The sequence below is a fragment of the Myxocyprinus asiaticus genome, chromosome 37 (genome assembly GCF_019703515.2).
Source record: "Myxocyprinus asiaticus isolate MX2 ecotype Aquarium Trade chromosome 37, UBuf_Myxa_2, whole genome shotgun sequence".
NCBI lineage: Eukaryota > Metazoa > Chordata > Actinopteri > Cypriniformes > Catostomidae > Myxocyprinus > Myxocyprinus asiaticus.
Window position 1 is genome coordinate 41,895,001 of NC_059380.1, and position 21,947 is coordinate 41,916,947.

Genomic DNA, 21,947 nt, shown 5'->3' on the forward strand with positions numbered 1-21,947 from the left:
AGAGAGAGTGAGTGAGTGAGAGAGCATCAGACAGGCCTGAGAGAGAGAGAGTGAGAGAGAGAGCATCAGTCAGGCCTGAGAGAGAGAGAGAGAGAGAGAGAGAGAGAGAGAGCGCATCAGTCAGGCCTGAGAGAGAGAGTGAGAGAGAGAGCATCAGTCAGGCCTGAGAGAGAGAGAGTGAGAGAGAGAGCATCAGTCAGGTCTGAGAGAGAGAGAGTGAGTGAGTGAGCATCAGTCAGGCCTGAGAGAGAGAGCGAGTGAGAGAGCATCAGTCAGGCCTGAGAGAGTGAGCGAGAGAGAGAGCATCAGTCAGGCCTGAGAGAGAGAGAGAGAGAGAGCGTCAGTCAGGCCTGAGAGAAAGAGTGAGAGAGAGAGCATCAGTCAGGTCTGAGAGAGAGAGAGTGAGTGAGTGAGCATTAGTCAGGTCTGAGAGAGAGAGAAAGTGAGTGAGCAAGCATCAGTCAGGTCTGAGAGAGAGAGTGAGTGAGCGAGCATCAGTCAGGTCTGAGAGAGAGAGTGAGTGAGCGAGCATCAGTCAGGTATGAGAGAGAGAGTGAGAGAGCATCAGTCAGGCCTGAGAGAGAGTGAGTGAGTGAGAGAGCATCAGTCAGGCCTGAGAGAGAGAGAGTGAGAGAGAGAGCATCAGTCAGGCCTGAGAGAGAGTGAGTGAGTGAGAGAGCATCAGACAGGCCTGAGAGAGAGAGAGTGAGAGAGAGAGCATCAGTCAGGCCTGAGAGAGAGAGAGAGAGAGAGAGAGAGAGAGAGAGAGAGAGCGCATCAGTCAGGCCTGAGAGAGAGAGTGAGAGAGAGAGCATCAGTCAGGCCTGAGAGAGAGAGAGTGAGAGAGAGAGAGCATCAGTCAGGCCTGAGAGAGAGAGTGAGAGAGAGAGAGCATCAGTCAGGCCTGAGAGAGTGAGCGAGAGAGAGAGCATCAGTCAGGCCTGAGAGAGAGTGAGAGAGAGAGCATCAGTCAGGCTTGAGAGAGAGAGTGAGAGAGAGAGCATCAGTCACGCCTGAGAGAGAGAGAGAGAGAGAGAGAGAGAGAGAGCATCAGTCAGGCCTGAGAGAGAGAGTGAGAGAGAGAGCATCAGTCAGGCCTGAGAGAGAGAGTGAGAGAGAGAGCATCAGTCACGCCTGAGAGAGAGTGAGAGAGAGAGCATCAGTCAGGCCTGAGAGAGAGAGTGAGAGAGAGAGCATCAGTCAGGCCTGAGAGAGAGAGTGAGAGAGAGAGCATCAGTCAGGCCTGAGAGAGAGAGTGAGAGAGAGAGCATCAGTCAGGCCTGAGAGAGAGAGTGAGTGAGAGAGCATCAGTCAGGCCTGAGAGAGAGAGAGAGAGTGAGAGAGCATCAGTCAGGCCTGAGAGAGAGAGAGAGAGAGAGAGCATCAGTCAGGCCTGAGAGAGAGAGTGAGAGAGAGAGCATCAGTCAGGCCTGTGCGCGTCTATTGTTCGCTCAGCGTGTGAACACAAAGACTCTTGAGGCGGGTTCATCGAGCACGAGCGCCGCGGGACTGCAGCTTGAGGCCTCACACGACTCAAACCGGCCGATTTTACCTCATTAATCACGGATTCTCGTAATTTTACACTGATTCTCATGATCATTCTCGTCCCGGGATTCACATAAACCCGTGTGGAGTCGCTCGGTCCTCCGGTACATCAGTGTTTCAGGTAAAGCTGACGGGGTTTATTTACACGCGATTATTTCATCACTATTTCACCGGACTGCTGGGTTTTATCTTCATTTATTGTCGGCTTTGATCCTAACAGGGTTTAATATATTATTGTTCGTTAATTTAGTGATTTATATGAGCAGTTCTGTTCTGTTGCTGTTAGCATTAGCCTGTAGCCTCGGGTTTTATTGATGAATATTTATATTTATTTAAATGTATAATGTCTGTTTTTAATCACAGATATGAGCTATTAAAGTCTCTCGGATAGAGTAAATGTGTTAATATAACAGAATATATATATGTGTGTGTGTTAGTGTAAACACTCATCTGTTAATATACTGTAGACACAATCACACTCAATCTAAATTAAATCTGTTAAATGCTTTATTTCACGAGGATTTTAAACTCTGTATTTAATAAACACTCATTTCTGCATAGAACCCTTTAAACTCTTTATTTTCATGAATAAACCTTTCAGTTGTCTTCAGAAATAAATATTTTATAGATCACTTTTCAGGGATAAATGCATTATAATTATTCTCTTGATGTAGGTTAATCACTGCAATCAATATTCAACTCTTAACTCATTATTTCTGCATCAAACCCTTTAAACTGTCTTCAGAAATATTTTCAGTGATAGATGTTAAACTCAAATATACTTTTGATATACAGATTCATCTCTTTAGCATAACTGTCTTTATTTCACAGTGAAAGTGTGATTTTCAGAAACACTTTTACAGTCTGTCTGTGCTGGTGTTTGTCATAAAACAGTTTCTAAATAACCAGGAGCAACAAGTGTATCTTAATCATCCGGTATTTGAGGAGAATGATGTTTTTCCTAAAATCATCACAAGATGTTTACAGTAGATGTTTGTTTATCCTGTGAAATATGCCTGTATCAGCAGCGGTCCGGCATGCATTGACTCTGTAAAGCAGCTCTAGTTTTTCTTCTTCTAATTTTGAAGTAATTTCCATTTACTGGAAGCCCGTCCTCATGGAGAGTGTCTCTGTGGTCTAAACACTCATTAACAGATCATCTGAACATCATTTACGACTTTACACGTGTGATGCAGCATTAGTCTGTTATTCCAGGCAGAAAATCAACACAACATGGCTGTAGTTTGTCTTCATGTATGTAATTTGTATTTTATAATGATGCCTGCTGTGATTCACAATGGACCGTCCTGTATGCACTCAAGTCATCATGTGGCACATTTGAAAGAGGATTGGATTATCAGCACATTCTTGCCTAAAGTAATGCATGTTGTACATAGAGAGGGGATGTTTTGAAGAAAGCGGTTTACTGCACAGGAAGTTTGAGTTTGTTTGATTTGATTTAGAAAGTCATTAACAAGCAGCTCACTCACTCTTAATGGGACGCTCTTAACATCTATTGCTCACACTTTATTTATTTACTTAGTAGCTAAACTTACAGAACTGTTGAATGTCTTTCTGCTGTTTCGTTTTTTCAACACAAGCGTGAAGTTGATGTTCAGTGTGATTTATATAAATCAGAGTTGTTCAGTAAAAATCAGTAATTACATTGTTACTAGTGCAAAAGTGCATTCCTGATATTAACAATTAAACAACTAGTGGCAATGTCAGGTTCAAATACCTGTAAAGTGACTGTCACTAGCAAGAGCTTTTTAAGACAACTTTAATATCTGATATCCAAATCTAACACGTTAAAATTCATTTACAGCAATTGTACTAGTTGTTATTTGATTCTTGACACCAGGAATGGATATTTGTGCTAGTAACAATGAAATTATTTATATACAGTAATTATAGTAAGAAATATAATAATAATAATAATAATAATAATACAAATTCTAGTCGAATTTTTCAATATTGGTATTTCTGTGAGGAATTGTTATTTTTGATAAAGAATAAATATTTCTATTAGTATAAATGTAATTACTAAGTAGTAGTAGTAATTAGCAGCATTGCTGATCTTAAGAATGAGCATTTTAACCAGTGAAAATTGAATGACAGATATTCATAATGCATATGCTGTATGTTATTAAACGTCGAAAGGGCTTGCATTAGTCTGAATGTGTATCGCTGTCCTGCTGACCGTAAAGTTGATGTTTGATGTTGATTGTGTAATATTGATAGTGCTGCTGTAGACTTTGTGTTTTACTGTGTCCAGTGTCATCCCCAGTGAGTGTTTAATGAAGGACACTTCCTGTACGGCCGGATGATTTCATTGCTTTAGTTTAGAGTTTTGACTCTTCAGCATTTGCTTTGAATCTTTGATCTGTGTCTCCTTAAAAAGCTCTCTTGTGTATGTGTTTTAATTACTGAGTGACTCAATAACCTGTTTTGAAAATGTACAATAAAGCTCAAAGTACATTTTGGTTTTAATGCGAACGCTGTGCGTCTGCGTACAGTCGAATATTTGGGATGAAAATTATAAACCAATCAGAGATGTTTTGCTTTGTATGTATCGTTTTTCAGAAAAGTATTTTTTATTTATTTTTTGTTTTTTTTGCAAACAAAACGTAACATTTAATGACAAATATTGTAATATTATTTCTTGAATATGCATTAACAAATCTGAACTACCGGGCCAGCAGAAAATCCGTACGGTCGAGCCCTGCTATCACTGCTCGTTACGTGAAGAGAACACAAACGTTTTCGTGCTGCATTCTCGTGTTTATGTAATTAAAATAAGAGCCAGTCTGTGCTGAACACCCTTCATTTTATAATGCAGCACTAGACGCTGACAGCTCTCAGATGTATTTGCGAGACACGTCGAACGGTCATTATTAGGCGGAGCTGTTCCCGCGACAACAGGGGTCATGACCTCATTGTGATTGAATGCATTGTGCTGTAGATATGTTTAATTGCCAGGATGGAGAGGGTGAAGGGTCTGGCTGACCCCTCCCCAACACTATACACATGTATAGGACTCATTCAAAATTAACGTAATGAAATGAATAGTATTTCCTCTGAAATATGATTGGATTAGCCATGTTTGAAGCCGTTGTAAAGAAGCTGAGACATCAAATCAGGGTTTTTCCTGGATCAAAAATGGTCTTCAGTGGTGGCTGACGTACACGGTCATCACATGTGATGCAGTTTTTATTTATGAATGTATTTTTTTGCAGGTGTTTTCTCTTTCCCTCGTCAGTGCTGTTCAGAATGTGAGTGCTGTAGCTGTTTGAAATGGTTGAATTGCTCCATAGCGCTTTAAAAGAGTGAATTCTCATGTAAAATTCAAATGGGTCGCATAAGTTTTGTTGTCTGCGCCACGATATTGAGGGAAGCCCAGTTTAACTGTGCATGTGATCCGCTCTGCGCTATCCCGTCACCGGAGCTCACATATCGAGGGACACCTGGTTGACACGCGCACACCTGTGTGCTCCAGAGATACATGAGGATAGAGCAGAGTGCATCACTAGCGTGAGTGATTCTCAGTGGATCACACAACACACATGTGAAGCCAGTCTTCAGTCACCCCGCGTGCATTTACATTCCACTTATAAAGCGGCAAAAGCAAGATGAATATCATAAAATTTGCTTCCGCCAAAAATGTTCAATGCAGGAAAAACCGTGCAAATGATCAGTATACTGCAAATATATTATGCGGCAACCATTAGCATACAGTTACACAAATAATCTCTGTTTCTTGGTAGACCAGATGTTGTTATTATGAATACGTTATGTATTGATCATTGTTGTGTTTTCTAATATTTCCACTCTTGGCTTAGTGGCAATCATTTTCACTCATTTCTAGGGCTTATAAAATTCTCTCTCCATATTTTTCAGCCTACTGACGATATTTGAAATATATCTCGATAATTATGTATTTGCTGTAAAATGGCTCAAAAGTGTTTTTGTTTTGATGAACCATCATTTTATCCATACAGCCACTGTAGACAAGTAGATTCAATATTTTAAAGATATTAAAATATAATAATTTAAATAATAATGACATTATTAAATAAACACAAGGGAGAATGAAATTCAATCATTTTCAATGATATGCACTTTATATTTCATATACAATGATCCATAATAGCTTAATAAAATGTTTTTACTGTGCAAAGCGACTTCACTGATTATTTCTGAAACCCCATTGAACATAATACTCAATTATTACTGTGGGACACGTCAGGTGTATTATTATAATATAATGCTTAATCATTATTATTCTGATTTGTGTTATACAAACGTTCCTGTTTCCTTCATCTTCACGTGGGGACTTTTATTTTGACACAGAAAAGGAGATGTGTATTTGACAGATTACAGTGTTCTGCATTTCCTGTAACGCTGTAATCTCCTTTTCTGTTACTCTGTGTTTGTAGATTTGTATAAGAACTTGTAACTGTTATTAATGTTTGGAATTGGGTGAATGCTTGAATCTGCATTACTTTGATCCGAGAGCGTCATCATGCACATGTACACAGATCAGTGCGTCACTGGTTTATTCTGAATCACACACAGACCGCGTTTATCTGTCTTTAAATCACGGCCTTTTGTGGAATAATAATCACATATGACCAACTCACCATTTTGATGTTATTTTGATTAATTGTGCAGCCCAGAAAGATTGTGAAATGAGTCTACTGATGCGCTCTTTATTAAACTTAATGGTCAGAATAAAGCACATTAAAATCATCACGATATGCACAGTATTGGTCAATTTTACATCGTCAGCAAAATTATCTCGATTATATATTGTTAATATTCGATATATCGCCCAGCCCTACTCATTTCTTAATGAAGAATAAACAGAGTATGGTAAATGTCATGTCGTTACTTACAGCAGAGGATCATGATTAAAACCAGGCCAAACACGTGCATATGTATTTAAGGAATCCTCACAGAGCAACATGAGAAACTCTAGTTTGAGTAAAACTAATGTGCTTGAGATATTTTACATGTTGAGACTTTTCTAACGCTATGACTCAAGACTGTCCGATCTGTATGATGTTGTACCTGCATGATTCACATTATGATGATTATTTAATAAGTTGTACAGTGGAATTGTCACAGATGAGCGCTGTAGCAAGCGTATGTGATTGAGGCTAAATAATACACGCACACACACATCACCGCTGCACTCGTGTTCTGGCTGCTAGCATGTACAGAGATTGGCCTGTGTGTTTGCATTGTGTGTTTTGTTGTTTAATGTTTGTTACCTACTGTTAATCTATCAGTAATTTATCATTATTCTAATTGATTTCTCATTCAGATCAGCATACATCTGTAATATAGACTTCTGTTTTACATTACATCCACCAAATCTTAAACAGCAGCAGTTAAGAGACTGAGCTTTTAAACAACACCTATTTTGTTTCAAGTAGTTTTTAAATGATTTGCCAGCAGCTCCACTTTAAAAGGTTAAAAGGCAAAAAGTAAAATGATCGGTTATCATTATCTGCCCAGAAATCCCATATCAAAGCATCACTAATTTTTACCACAGTTAAAGACTTTTTAGGCATTACACTTTGTGTGCCATACCTAACAGCACCTCTTAGTAACCATAGTAGAATCACTAACATACGGCCTCCAGTTTTTATTTCTATAAATATGCACTTATAAACAAAATTTAATTTGCTTATGACTCTCATGATGAAATGTTTCTCTCTGTCTTGTTCAGGCTGTTCCTCCAAGTCATTCAAGCTGTACTCCCCAAAGGAGCCCCCCAACGGAAGTGCTTTCCCCCCCTTCCACCCCGGCACCATGCTGGACAGAGACGTCGGGTGAGTCTGTGCATGTGATTACATCACCCTCATGTTGTTCCCTACCTGTGTGACTGATGCTGCTGATTTTCCCATACAATAAAAGTGACTGAGGTCATGTGGCACACTTCACTCAGAGCCAAAAAGAAGTTTGAAACAGCTGAGCAACAACATACTGTTTGTGAACATTTAAACACCCGCCAAACCGCTGTGTAAGTGTTTAGAGGAGCCTTTAAATATGAGGATGCTCAAGACTACATGTAAAACAACTATTATGGCATTAAAATGTGTTATCTTTGATGCCTCATTCTATGAGTAGAATTCACAAGCGATCAGTAAAATAAATGTATGTATATTTGCAGTAGATAATGTGTAATTTATCATATTTTCTGCATTCATGCCGCTAATGCGCTAACACACTTTATAAGCAGCCATAATATGCACCGATTACACTGTTATTGTAACTTATGATGAAACTGACACTACTGAGAATATGGCTGTATAAAAGTGTGTTAATGACAAAAGCATGATGATTAGAGGCATATCTTCCTTTGGGCAGATGTGTGAATGGTTTTCGGCTGCAGATGGTACATGAGTGAAGCAGCATGTCAAACAACAGAGTGAATGGGCACTTAAGAGTATTTGAGTAGAATTGATTCCTTTTGAAAACTAATTAAACAAAAAAAATTGCATGACATGTTCTTGGAAAACGTCTCTACGTGAACGGTCATACAGATGTAGGTAAATTTGCACCAGCTCACTAATGTGTGTTCACGTTGACTGATCTTAACTGACTGAACAGAAATCAGCTGTCGGCCTCAAAGTAGGTGGAGCTCCAGGTCACACCAACCGATGAAATGGACCAATGGTGTTTAGCAGCCGTTAAGAAGTTTTCCCACCAAGAAGAAGAACCGAAACAAACTCAAAAACACTTTCGTTTTGGTCAGATTTTGTTCTAAATGACAGTACACAAGTTCTTTCTTCGATTTCGTAGGAAGTGTGCAGGGGCCTTAACATTCTGCCTAACATCTGTTTTTGTGTTTACGGAAGAAAGAAAATCATGTGGGTATATATATATTTATATATATATATATATTTTTTATACAGTGCAAAATTTTCTTAGATATTTTACATTTGGGGGCAGATTCAAAAGTGTCCTGTGCTTTTCCATTATTAAACATACATTTCATATATTCTATTCTAGCTGATGGTGTATTATGTGTTTAGTGCATCTGCTGACACTGTAGTGACCTGTAGCTGTACTCACTGTCTCAGAAATTAGTTTTGTTGAATGTGTAGGTAATATTAAACTTTTTGATTTAAATTTGATTTGTTTTTATATGGTTATAACACAGTTCTTCCTAAAGGTCGACAGTTAGTAACCTGATGCCCAATAAAGCGCCCACTACACAATGCTGACAATGCAGTGTGTGTGTGTGTGTGTGTGTGTGGGTGTGGGTGTGGGTGTGTGTGTGTGTGTGTGTGTGTGTGGGTGTGGGTGTGTGTGGGTGTGTGTGTGGGTGTGTGGGTGTGTGGTTCAGCTGAATCAGAATTCGGTTGGTTGTTTCTCTCAGCGCGAACAGGAAACACTTGTCTATAGGACCGATTCTGTGTTGTGGTGGTAAACAGAACTGTCAATCATTTTCTTCCCTCACATTCTGATCGGACCATATACAGGAAGTGGGTGTGGCTTCCATTGTGTCAGGGTAATAAAGTTCATGGGGGGCATATCTACAGTAGCACACATAGCAAGAAATGGCTCTCTTTCTGTGTGTAACCGCACTTCCAGGCAAAGAACTGCCCTAATTCACTTTACAGTGTCTGAACACACACACGGCTCTGTGAACGTTACAGTCAGTTTTATGATGTCATCGGGGCATAAAGCGAGTTAATGATCTGTGGTGGTCTGTGTTTTGTTTCTGCAGCCCGACGCCCATGTACCCCCCCACATACCTGGAGCCAGGCATCGGGTGAGACTTTCAAACATCACTGTGTTTAATGCTGCCATCTTTTTCAACCCTGTTACTGTAAAGACCACTTGACATTATGGGGAGGGACATTCTTGTGATTGGACATAAATCTGTGCAGTACAAGATGAGTCATCAATACTTTTCGTCTGTTTTTGTCTCTGAAGAGAAAGTTAATTCAAAGTTAGTCAATATTTAGGAGTACACACGTAGATGACCTCAGTGCTAATAGACATGAAGATGTTTGAGTTTATGGAGTATTTAATCCTTGCTGCTGCCATACTTGAATGTTGATATTTTATGTGAGTGTGTGGGTCTGTGAGTGCTAATTTACTCTCTGCTCTCTCTCAGGAGACATACACCTTATGGAAATCAGACCGACTACAGGATATTTGAACTAAACAAGCGGCTCCAGAACTGGACAGAGGTGAGACGGATGTTCTGATTGTCTTCTGTTGGCAGTCTTAACTAACAGCACTTTGAAGATTTGAATAATTGAAGACACGTTTCATATGTCTGACATAAACCCAGTAATGTTAGCACAGAAACACCTGTTGATGAACTGTGTCTTACCGTTTGTGTCTATCTGTCTCTCTCAGGAGTGTGATAATCTGTGGTGGGACGCTTTCACTACTGAATTCTTTGAAGACGACGCAATGCTCACCATCACTTTCTGTCTGGAGGATGGCCCTAAACGATACAGTGAGCAGCACACATTTACTTCAGTTACTAGAGTAAACCATTGGAAATGCATTCATGCTAAAAAAAACATTTGTCTATTTTGAAGATTTAATGGTGTACACATTATGAATTAAGAATAAATGTGAAGTATTAAAATTGAGGAAGGACTTGTTACACAAAAAAAAAAACTACATTTGCTTTGGCATTAATTGAACTAAATGTATACTTTGCAAAAGTTAAGAATATTTAAATCTAATTTAAACCATTTGTTAGGCCTGTCGTGATTATTAAATAATCGTATGATTATTTATTATTATTGTGCACTTTAAATTCCAATCATGTTTTAATGCCCAAATAAGGGAATTTTAAGTGAATGTATAAATGCCATGAACGGCACGTTTGTGTGTCTCATTCAGTTGAACTCTGAGCGTCACTGAGCCGCACCGCGGACGTCAACCAGAGCATATAAATATAAAAACACCAAATAGAAACTTTGATAGTGAACACAAAGCGCTCCGGCTTCATTTTAAACAATCATATAATGACAAATGTTCCTGGTCATAGTGGGTTCATGCACACAGTGTTCATGACACGCAGTGACACGGAGGAGGAGACGCACGCTTACTCGATTTCTGTGGAGTGATTCAATTATAGGACAAATAAGAGCTTGTGGGTTTAATCAAAGAACATTAAAATAACATGAAAGTGAAGAAATTAGGACAGAAATATTTTACTATTGCGTAATATAATATACAATAATATAATAAAACAAATATAAATACATTATTTTTAATCAAAAATCCAATACGAGTTACTAAAACAACAGTGTAAATGTAAAATTGACCAAAAAGAGAGACATATTTGAATTATTTAGAAATATTTTGATATTTAAAACATTATTTTTAATGTCATTCATACATTTTTAAAGCCTTAAAAGGAGATCATATATCTCTATTTTATTATTTGATTCATATATTTGAAGTTAAATATGTAAAAATGACTTCGTCAGGTGTATGAAGCACACATGCACCTCAAGAAATATTACAAGTTATATGACAATTAATCGTGAAAGCCTAAAAGAGACAATTAATTGTCATTATTTGTTCAACAATTAATCACCAGCCAAATTTCATAATTGTGACAGCTCTACCATTTGTTTATTGTATTTTGTATGTATAAATCTATATTTTTTTGAGTGTAACTGGAGTACTAGAGTAAACTGAATTGATGGCTTTTTGTCAGTTTGACATGTTACTTACTGCAGTGTTGTTGTTGTCTCTCTCGTCAGCGATTGGTCGGACGCTGATTCCCCGTTATTTCAGGAGTGTGTTTGAGGGCGGCGCCAACGAGCTGTACTACATCCTGAAACACCCAAAAGAGTCTTTCCACAACAATTTTGTGTCTCTTGACTGTGATCAGTGCACGATGGTCACACAGAACGGCAAACCCATGTTCACACAGGTTTGTGTGTGTGTGTGTTTTACTGAAATCATAATGTGAATTTCAGTGGTATTTCTTGATGTAAGTGTGTGTAAAACTCTCTGCTGGTCTCTCTCCAGGTGTGTGTGGAAGGCCGTTTGTACCTGGAGTTCATGTTTGATGACATGATGAGGATAAAGACGTGGCATTTCAGCATCCGGCAGCACAGAGAGCTCATTCCCCGCAGCATCCTGGCCATGCATGTCAGTCCCTCGGCCTACAGTCACAGATACACAGCCTGACACTATTATATATGCCAGATAAATACTAGAGGAAAATCAATACTGTATTTTTGTCGAAGTTGAGTAAGAGGAAACCAGCATGGTCTCTGGAGTTCAAAATACACACATATAGCCCAAACATGGGCAGTATAAACAAATCTCATCAGGGTAACGGTGTATCTCATGATATAGTTATTATTGCTGGAAATTAACCAAAACATTACCCTTTTTACATTTCCAGGTTTGGAATGTGGAAGTAAACTATAGCAGGGTACACTGTGTTAGTTTTCACAGTTTTAGTCATAAATGTTTCTCAGTGAAAATGTCCTTTAAATGTAGTCAATATCTCATCACTTAAGTTGATCAATTTTAGTCAATTTTACTTCAAAATGGCATGTTATTTTAGTCAACAAAAACAACATTTTAGTTAAAGCTACACTGTAACGTTTGGCCCTCTAGCGGTTAAAAAATAAAACTGCATGTGTCTTGTGGAAGAACATTGTTTTGGTTGTGGTTCGGCTCCTCTGAGTGGATGAATGTGGTTTGAGGCACCGGTGTAAACATGAATACAGGACATCTTATCAGAGCGAATGGACAAATAATTAATGAAAGAAAGGAAAAGACGGATATCCGAAAACATGTAATCTGAGCAGATAAGTGCCATATCTTATGCTGTTGTTTTGACTTATTGGAATCATTGAAGTTTTGAAATAAATGAAGTTAGGCAACGTTCGTTAACGTTAGATATAATGATTGCTAGTCTGATAACGTCAAACGTTGTAAAGTTTTTATAACTGCAGGATATTCTGGCCAAATAGACCATGATAGTAAATAATTTATAGATTGTCATTGTTACCAGCCAGTGGTCAACATCATTTCAAGACTCACATGTCCTTGGCAAGCCTAGAACTGAAGGATTTATTTATATAAATTATTGCTGTTATAAAGAAAAATACACACGTGTGCTAGGAAGTGAAAAGTTCTGCACCGATTACAGTATAATTATTGTATTTCACTACACACACATAGATGTGTGATTACACAACTATACATAAACCATACCAATAAAATATCTTCCCTGTTGAGTAAGAAAAAATGCCATCTCTCGCATTTAAATCCTTTCAGATGTCAGAGTCGTCACCACCTCTGAAAAGCCAAGCCGATATTGATTCGGGTTTTATTACAGACTCTGTCGCTTTCCCTTTTTGCTTGCAGACGCTGCTCTGTTCGGGGTTTCTTTGTTTTTACAACCGGTGATTCCCCGGATGTTTGCTGTTTTGAATGATCCATGGTCAATTTTTCTCGTTGGTTGTGACAATAAACTTTCAGCTTCAGCTTACATGCGCACTACAGAAGCCGGATCTTATTTTCTCTGTGTACGGATATGACGTGAACACGCACGGGCGAATGACGTATGTATGAAATTTCCCCCGAAATCCGTCCCGACAGCTCTAAAATATTTATAATTATATTATCATGATTATAGGTTTATCAGAGTGTATTTGGGTAAAGACATGGTTTGGAAGATGGATTTTTGTTGCTCTCATTAATATCATTTTGTTATTTTTTTAACAAAACAAAGTTACATAGTGTAGCTTTAATGATGATGTGCAAAATGACAAAAACATTTATCATACTGTAACAGGCCAAACCGTTACCAAATATTTAGAAAAATATATAAACAAATTATTTTTATTACAATATTTTTTTTATTACAAATTAAATATGAATATTTTGTTATGTGTAGTGTGTTTTTAAGGAAACTGTTTTATTTCCTTTTGGTGCCACCTAAATCAGAAAGGATTATTAGATTGGATGCTGCCAAGTCAAACGGAGTTTCAGAACACACATTGTTACTTTTTTAACCTAAAATTGTTTTACTTTTACAGTTATAATATTTTGGTTTTATCTGCTCAGTACTTAGATTCCAGCTATAAATATTTCATATTTATAACTTATTTTATGGAAAATGTGATTTCTTAAAAGCATCCTGAATCTACAGTGATTTAGCATTACCTTATAATTTATATTATTAGACTTTTTCTTTGAAACATAATGTGGATGTTGCTTCCATTCAGAACCGATGTTCATTGCAGCAGACGTCAGAAATGCCCATTAAAGTGACTGTTCACCCAAAAATTAAAATAAATTAAAATTTAAAACATTAAATTAATGTCTTCTAAAGCGACACGATCACCTTTGGCATGAAAAAAGATCAATAATTAAGTACTTTTTAACTATAAATAATCACTTCCGGTCAGCAGCAGTATGCGCTTTCACGAGAGCACTGAGTTCATGTGGTCTCTCGTGTGACGTATTCGCGTTGGCAGGATTCACCATTGTGAAAATCATACAGATACAAATACATGCCAACACGATTTTGTCACACGCGCATACTGCTGCTGACCGGAAGTGATGGTTTATCGTTAAAAAGTACTTAATTATTTATCTTTTTTCATGCCAAAGGTGATTGTGTCGCTTTAGAAGACATTAATTTAACCGCTGGAGTCATATGGATGATGTTTATGATGACTGTCTGTGATTTTTGGAGCTTCAAAAGAGAAATCTCCATTCACTTGCATTTTAAGGACCTACTGAGCTGAGATATTTCTCTATTTTACTTCAAATATGTTCTGCTGAAGAAAGAAAGTCAAACACACCTGGAATATCATGAGGATGAGTAAATAATGAGAGAATGTTCATTTTTGGGTGAACTGTTTCTTTAAAACATTGAAAAACTATTTTTATTAATGATTATGAATAATGATTGCATTTAGAGTAGAAATAAAGCATGGCCATATTTTTTGCGTTCCTGGACGCCACCAATTGGGGCCTGAAAGGTACAAAATAAATAAAAATATAAAACATTTTGCTGGATAACACTTCTAAATAAGGCAGAAATGCATCATCACAGTCTCTGAAAAGGGTCCATGGTTTGAATTTTATATAATTGTAACGGGGTTCAAGGAATGCATGGGAAGGAGGAAGCTGGGACTGGCTTGACAAAACACGTAGACATTTATTTCTCACTTAAACATAACATAAAACAACTCCCAAGTGCTGCTTCCCCACAGACACATTGAATACACACAGCTCCGTGTGTCTCTCTCCCTGTCTGCCACTGTCTCCTCTCCTTAAATACTCCCACCACCCCACACTGGAACGCGAGGCCGGTGTGGCGCACAGGTGGAACTCGTTCACCAATTGTTTTCCCGGCCTCGCTCTGCCCAGACGCTGCTCGGCCCCGCCCTGCTCGCCACAATAATCATGTGGTATTTTTTGGATAATCCAGTGATTTAAATACTTTACAAATACAAAGATATTTAATCTCATTTGATTATTTTCTCTTTTTATTTGGCACTTGGATGCAAACCAAAAGATTAGTCATAACAAATGGATAAAAATAACAGCAAGTTGAAAACAAAAGACATGAAATGACTAATGTAAGTGTTATTTGAAAACTAATATTATAAAAGAGCTAGTTCCCGCTCTAAATTTGTGTTAAGGGTGTTGTGTTGTTTGTAGCTGATGTGTCACTCCTGATGATCGTGTATTTTGTCTCTCAGGCTCAGGACCCACAAATGTTGGATCAACTGTCCAAAAACATCACCAGATGTGGCCTGTCCAACTCCACCCTCAACTACCTCCGAGTGCGTGTACATTGATTCCTCTAGACATCAGATTGAATCAGTAAGCAGATCAGTACATTTGTATTTATTCCTCTGTTCTGTCTGTGTGGTGTTAGTTGTGTGTGATCCTGGAGCCCATGCAGGAGCTGATGTCCAGACACAAGACGTACAGTCTGAGTCCCAGAGACTGTCTGAAGACCTGCCTGTTCCAGAAGTGGCAGAGGATGGTCGCTCCACCAGGTCAGAAATCAGGCTTGTATAGTTTGCTGTTCTTTTTGCAGCTGGTGTGGTTTCTTTTAAGCTTGTCTGTGTGTCTCTCTGCAGCTGAACCAGCCAGACAGGCACCGAGTAAACGGCGGAAGCGTAAGATGTCTGGTGGCAGCACCATGAGCGCAGGCGGCGGCACTAATAATAACAGCAACAACAAAAAGAAAAGCCCAGCAAACAGTTTCCCGCTGTCCAGTCAAGTTCCTGTGAGTAACCAGTCACGTCGCTGCATTACAGTTTCCCATTTAGGGATGGGAACCAAGAACCGGTTTCGTTTAAAAAAAAATACCAGAACTGTTAAGTTCTCGAATGTGCATTCTTAGGCCACGTCCACACTAATATGTTTTTGCTTGAAAACACATTATATTGCCATCCGCACTAGAATGCTGGCTTTCTTAACCAAAACCAGAGCATTTTAAAAAGCTCTCTAATATTGCATACATTGGAAAATGATGACGCTAGGACTCTTATGAGCCAGTTCTTTTTAGTGAGTCAGAAACATTTATTAATCACACAGAATTCTATTAAACACAAAACAGAATTTGAGATGTGCTGGAGATGAATTTTCATAAATCTCCTGTGATGCATGAACACACACTGATGGACATTATTAGTAGAATAATTAAATAAATGTGTGAACAAATGTTTGAACCAGACTTTACTTTGTAGAAGTCCACAGTGATGAAAGTGCCTGAAGTTAAAGAAACAGCCAAATTTCAAAATATAAAGCATAAAACCAATCCATTTTAATTTGTTCTTTATTTTCATGTACTGTTAAAAATGTTTTAAAACTAGTGATGGATCAATAAATGGTCATTTTGAGATTATTGGCATATACCAGGAACAGCATCGGCTGGCTGATTACTAGAAGCGTTAACTCTCTAAAGTGTAACTTTCACCTGAAAATGAATTTCTGTCATCATTTTCTCACCCTCACGTTTTTCCAAACCTGTATGACTTTTTCAGTGGAACGCAGATAATTTTCAAAGAATATCGGGTCTGTTCTCTTTAGGATGTAGTAAAAATATGATTTTCTGATGCATCATGATCTTCATTTGAACAGTCTCAAAATCAATTCTTAAATCCCAAGATTGATCTTTTACTCTATGCGCAACCCTCTACTGCAGTGAGAGAAAATCTCTCGCATTTGAAGTTCAGTAGTGATTGAGTAGTATAGTGATTAAGAAGTTCAGCAGTGATTGAGTAGTATAGTGAAGAAGTTCAGCAATGATTGGGTAGTATAGTGAAGAAGTTCAGCAATGATTGAGTAGTATAGTGATGAAGAAGTTCAGCAGTGATTGAGCAGTATAGTGATGTAGAAGTTCAGCAGAGATTGAGTAGTATAGTGATGAAGAAGTTCAGCAGTGATTGAGTAGTATAGTGATGAAGTTCAGCAGTGATTGAGTAGTATAGTGATGAAGTTCAGCAGTGATTGAGTAGTATAGTGATGAAGTTCAGCAGTGATTGAGTAGTATAGTGATGAAGTTCAGCAGTGATTGAGTAGTATAGTGATGTAGAAGTTCAGCAGTGATTGAGTAGTATAGTGAAGAAGTTCAGCAGTGATTGAGTAGTATAGTGATGTAGAAGTTCAGCAGAAATTGAGTAGTATAGTGATGTAGAAGTTCAGCAGAGATTGAGTAGTATAGTGATGTAGAAGTTCAGCAGTGATTGAGTAGTATAGTGATGAAGTTCAGCAGTGATTGAGTAGTATAGTGATGTAGAAGTTCAGTAGTGATTGAGTAGTATAGTGATGAAGTTCAGCAATGATTGAGTAGTATAGTGATGAAGTTCAGCAGTGATTGAGTAGAATAGTGATGAAGTTCAGCAGTGATTGAGTAGTATAGTGATGAAGTTCAGCAGTGATTGAGTAGTATAGTGATGAAGTTCAGCAGTGATTGAGTAGTTTAGTGAAGAAGTTCAGCAATGATTGAGTAGTATAGTGATGAAGAAGTTCAGCAGAGATTGAGTAGTATAGTGAAGAAGTTCAGCAAGTTCAGCAGAGATTGAGTAGTATAGTGAAGAAGTTCAGCAGTGATTGAGTAGTATAGTGATGAAGAAGTTCAGCAGTGATTGAGTAGTATAGTGATGTAGAAGTTCAGCAGAGATTGAGTAGTATAGTGAAGAAGTTCAGCAGTGATTGAGTAGTATAGTGATGAAGTTCAGCAATGATTGAGTAGTATTGTGATGTAGAAGTTCAGCAGAGATTGAGTAGTATAGTGATGTAGAAGTTCAGCAGTGATTGAGTAGTATAGTGGTGTAGAAGTTCAGCAGTGATTGAGTAGTATAGTGAAGAAGTTCAGCAATGATTGAGTAGTATAGTGATGAAGAAGTTCAGCAGAGATTGAGTAGTATAGTGATGCAGAAGTTCAGCAGAGATTGAGTAGTATAGTGAAGAAGTTCAGCAGTGATTGAGTAGTATAGTGATGAAGTTCAGCAGTGATTGAGTAGTATAGTGATGTAGAAGTTCAGCAGTGATTGAGTAGTATAGTGAAGAAGTTCAGCAATGATGGAGTAGTATAGTGATGAAGAAGTTCAGCAGTGATTGAGTAGAATAGTGATGAAGTTCAGCAGTGATTGAGTAGTATAGTGATGAAGAAGTTCAGCAGTGATTGAGTAGAATAGTGATGAAGTTCAGCAATGATTGAGTAGTATAGTGATGAAGAAGTTCAGCAGAGATTGAGTAGTATAGTGAAGAAGTTCAGCAGTGATTGAGTAGTATAGTGATGAAGAAGTTCAGCAGTGATTGAGTAGTTTAGTGAAGAAGTTCAGCAATGATTGAGTAGTATAGTGATGTAGAAGTTCAGCAGTGATTGAGTAGTATAGTGAAGAAGTTCAGCAGTGATTGAGTAGTATAGTGATGTAGAAGTTCAGCAGTGATTGAGTAGTATAGTGAAGAAGTTCAGCAATGATTGAGTAGAATAGTGATGAAGAAGTTCAGCAGTGATTGAGTAGTATAGTGATGAAGAAGTTCAGCAGTGATTGAGTAGAATAGTGATGAAGAAGTTCAGCAGAGATTGAGTAGAATAGTGATGAAGAAGTTCAGCAGTGATTGAGTAGAATAGTGATGAAGAAGTTCAGCAGAGATTGAGTAGTATAGTGAAGAAGTTCAGCAGTGATTGAGTAGTATAGTGATGAAGAAGTTCAGCAGTGATTGAGTAGAATAGTGATGAAGAAGTTCAGCAGTGATTGAGTAGAATAGTGATGAAGAAGTTCAGCAGTGATTGAGTAGTATAGTGGTGAAGTTCAGCAGTGATTGAGTAGTTTAGTGAAGAAGTTCAGCAATGATTGAGTAGTATAGTGATGAAGAAGTTCAGCAGAGATTGAGTAGTGTAGTGAAGAAGTTCAGCAGTGATTGAGTAGTGTAGTGAAGAAGTTCAGCAGTGATTGAGTAGTGTAGTGATGAAGAAGTTCAGCAGTGATTGAGTAGTTTAGTGAAGAAGTTCAGCAATGATTGAGTAGTATAGTGATGTAGAAGTTCAGCAGTGATTGAGTAGTATAGTGAAGAAGTTCAGCAGTGATTGAGTAGTATAGTGATGTAGAAGTTCAGCAGTGATTGAGTAGTATAGTGATGATGTTCAGCAGTGATTGAGTAGTATAGTGATGAAGTTCAGCAGTGATTGAGTAGTTTAGTGAAGAAGTTCAGCAATGATTGAGTAGTATAGTGATGAAGAAGTTCAGCAGAGATTGAGTAGTATAGTGAAGAAGTTCAGCAGTGATTGAGTAGTATAGTGATGAAGAAGTTCAGCAGTGATTGAGTAGTATAGTGAAGAAGTTCAGCAATGATTGAGTAGAATAGTGATGAAGAAGTTCAGCAGTGATTGAGTAGTATAGTGATGAAGTTCAGCAGAGATTGAGTAGTGTAGTGAAGAAGTTCAGCAGTGATTGAGTAGTGTAGTGATGAAGAAGTTCAGCAGTGATTGAGTAGTATAGTGATGTAGAAGTTCAGCAGAGATTGAGTAGTATAGTGAAGAAGTTCAGCAGTGATTGAGTAGTATAGTGAAGAAGTTCAGCAGTGATTGAGTAGTATAGTGAAGAAGTTCAGCAGTGATTGAGTAGTATAGTGAAGAAGTTCAGCAATGATTGAGTAGTATAGTGATGAAGAAGTTCAGCAGTGATTGAGTAGTATAGTGATGTAGAAGTTCAGCAGTGATTGAGTAGTATAGTGAAGAAGTTCAGCAATGATTGAGTAGTATAGTGATGAAGAAGTTCAGCAGTGATTGAGTAGTATAGTGATGTAGAAGTTCAGCAGAGATTGAGTAGTATAGTGATGAAGAAGTTCAGCAGTGATTGAGTAGTATAGTGATGAAGTTCAGCAGTGATTGAGTAGTATAGTGATGAAGTTCAGCAGTGATTGAGTAGTATAGTGATGTAGAAGTTCAGCAGTGATTGAGTAGTATAGTGATGAAGAAGTTCAGCAGTGATTGAGTAGAATAGTGATGAAGAAGTTCAGCAGTGATTGAGTAGAATAGTGATGAAGAAGTTCAGCAGTGATTGAGTAGTATAGTGATGAAGAAGTTCAGCAGTGATTGAGTAGAATAGTGATGAAGAAGTTCAGCAGTGATTGAGTAGTATAGTGATGAAGAAGTTCAGCAGTGATTGAGTAGTATAGTGATGAAGTTCAGCAGTGATTGAGTAGTTTAGTGAAGAAGTTCAGCAATGATTGAGTAGTATAGTGATGAAGAAGTTCAGCAGTGATTGAGTAGTTTAGTGAAGAAGTTCAGCAATGATTGAGTAGTATAGTGATGAAGAAGTTCAGCAGAGATTGAGTAGTATAGTGAAGAAGTTCAGCAGTGATTGAGTAGTATAGTGATGAAGAAGTTCAGCAGAGATTGAGTAGTATAGTGAAGAAGTTCAGCAGTGATTGAGTAGTATAGTGAAGAAGTTCAGCAGTGATTGAGTAGTATAGTGATGTAGAAGTTCAGCAATGATTGAGTAGTATAGTGATGAAGAAGTTCAGCAGTGATTGAGTAGTATAGTGATGTAGAAGTTCAGCAGTGATTGAGTAGTATAGTGAAGAAGTTCAGCAATGATTGAGTAGTATAGTGATGAAGAAGTTCAGCAGTGATTGAGTAGTATAGTGATGTAGAAGTTCAGCAGAGATTGAGTAGTATAGTGATGAAGTTCAGCAGTGATTGAGTAGTATAGTGATGAAGTTCAGCAGTGATTGAGTAGTTTAGTGAAGAAGTTCAGCAATGATTGAGTAGTATAGTGATGAAGAAGTTCAGCAGAGATTGAGTAGTATAGTGAAGAAGTTCAGCAGTGATTGAGTAGTATAGTGATGAAGAAGTTCAGCAGTGATTGAGTAGTATAGTGAAGAAGTTCAGCAATGATTGAGTAGAATAGTGATGAAGAAGTTCAGCAGTGATTGAGTAGTATAGTGATGAAGTTCAGCAGAGATTGAGTAGTGTAGTGAAGAAGTTCAGCAGTGATTGAGTAGTGTAGTGATGAAGAAGTTCAGCAGTGATTGAGTAGTATAGTGATGTAGAAGTTCAGCAGAGATTGAGTAGTATAGTGAAGAAGTTCAGCAGTGATTGAGTAGTATAGTGAAGAAGTTCAGCAGTGATTGAGTAGTATAGTGAAGAAGTTCAGCAGTGATTGAGTAGTATAGTGAAGAAGTTCAGCAATGATTGAGTAGTATAGTGATGTAGAAGTTCAGCAGTGATTGAGTAGTATAGTGAAGAAGTTCAGCAATGATTGAGTAGTATAGTGATGAAGAAGTTCAGCAGTGATTGAGTAGTATAGTGATGTAGAAGTTCAGCAGAGATTGAGTAGTATAGTGATGAAGAAGTTCAGCAGTGATTGAGTAGTATAGTGATGAAGTTCAGCAGTGATTGAGTAGTATAGTGATGAAGTTCAGCAGTGATTGAGTAGTATAGTGATGTAGAAGTTCAGCAGTGATTGAGTAGTATAGTGATGTAGAAGTTCAGCAGTGATTGAGTAGTATAGTGATGTAGAAGTTCAGCAGTGATTGAGTAGTATAGTGAAGAAGTTCAGCAATGATTGAGTAGTATAGTGATGAAGAAGTTCAGCAGTGATTGAATAGTATAGTGATGAAGAAGTTCAGCAGTGATTGAGTAGAATAGTGATGAAGAAGTTCAGCAGTGATTGAGTAGTATAGTGATGAAGAAGTTCAGCAGTGATTGAGTAGAATAGTGATGAAGAAGTTCAGCAGTGATTGAGTAGAATAGTGATGAAGAAGTTCAGCAGTGATTGAGTAGTATAGTGATGAAGAAGTTCAGCAGTGATTGAGTAGAATAGTGATGAAGAAGTTCAGCAGTGATTGAGTAGTATAGTGATGAAGAAGTTCAGCAGTGATTGAGTAGTATAGTGATGAAGTTCAGC

The 21,947-nt window shown here is 37.9% G+C and overlaps 1 protein-coding gene across 5 annotated transcripts in view; it reads left to right on the top strand.

Annotated features, from left to right (window-relative positions):
- Window positions 1–21,947, top strand: part of ldb1b (LIM-domain binding 1b) — a 105,045-nt gene that overhangs the window by 36,350 nt on the left and 46,748 nt on the right. For 2 of the 5 annotated variants that reach the window (XM_051676217.1, XM_051676218.1), the window contains exons 2-9: window positions 7,280–7,382; window positions 9,287–9,331; window positions 9,680–9,755; window positions 9,928–10,030; window positions 11,298–11,470; window positions 11,569–11,691; window positions 15,276–15,359; window positions 15,455–15,811. In XM_051676217.1, coding sequence (XP_051532177.1) covers window positions 7,280–7,382; window positions 9,287–9,331; window positions 9,680–9,755; window positions 9,928–10,030; window positions 11,298–11,470; window positions 11,569–11,691; window positions 15,276–15,359; window positions 15,455–15,811 — 1,064 coding nt within the window. Of the gene's footprint in view, window positions 1–1,380; window positions 1,667–4,796; window positions 4,818–7,279; window positions 7,383–9,286; window positions 9,332–9,679; window positions 9,756–9,927; window positions 10,031–11,297; window positions 11,471–11,568; window positions 11,692–15,275; window positions 15,360–15,454; window positions 15,812–21,947 lie in introns of those variants that run through there. The other 3 variants (XM_051676221.1, XM_051676216.1, XM_051676219.1) reach the window with 3 other exon arrangements.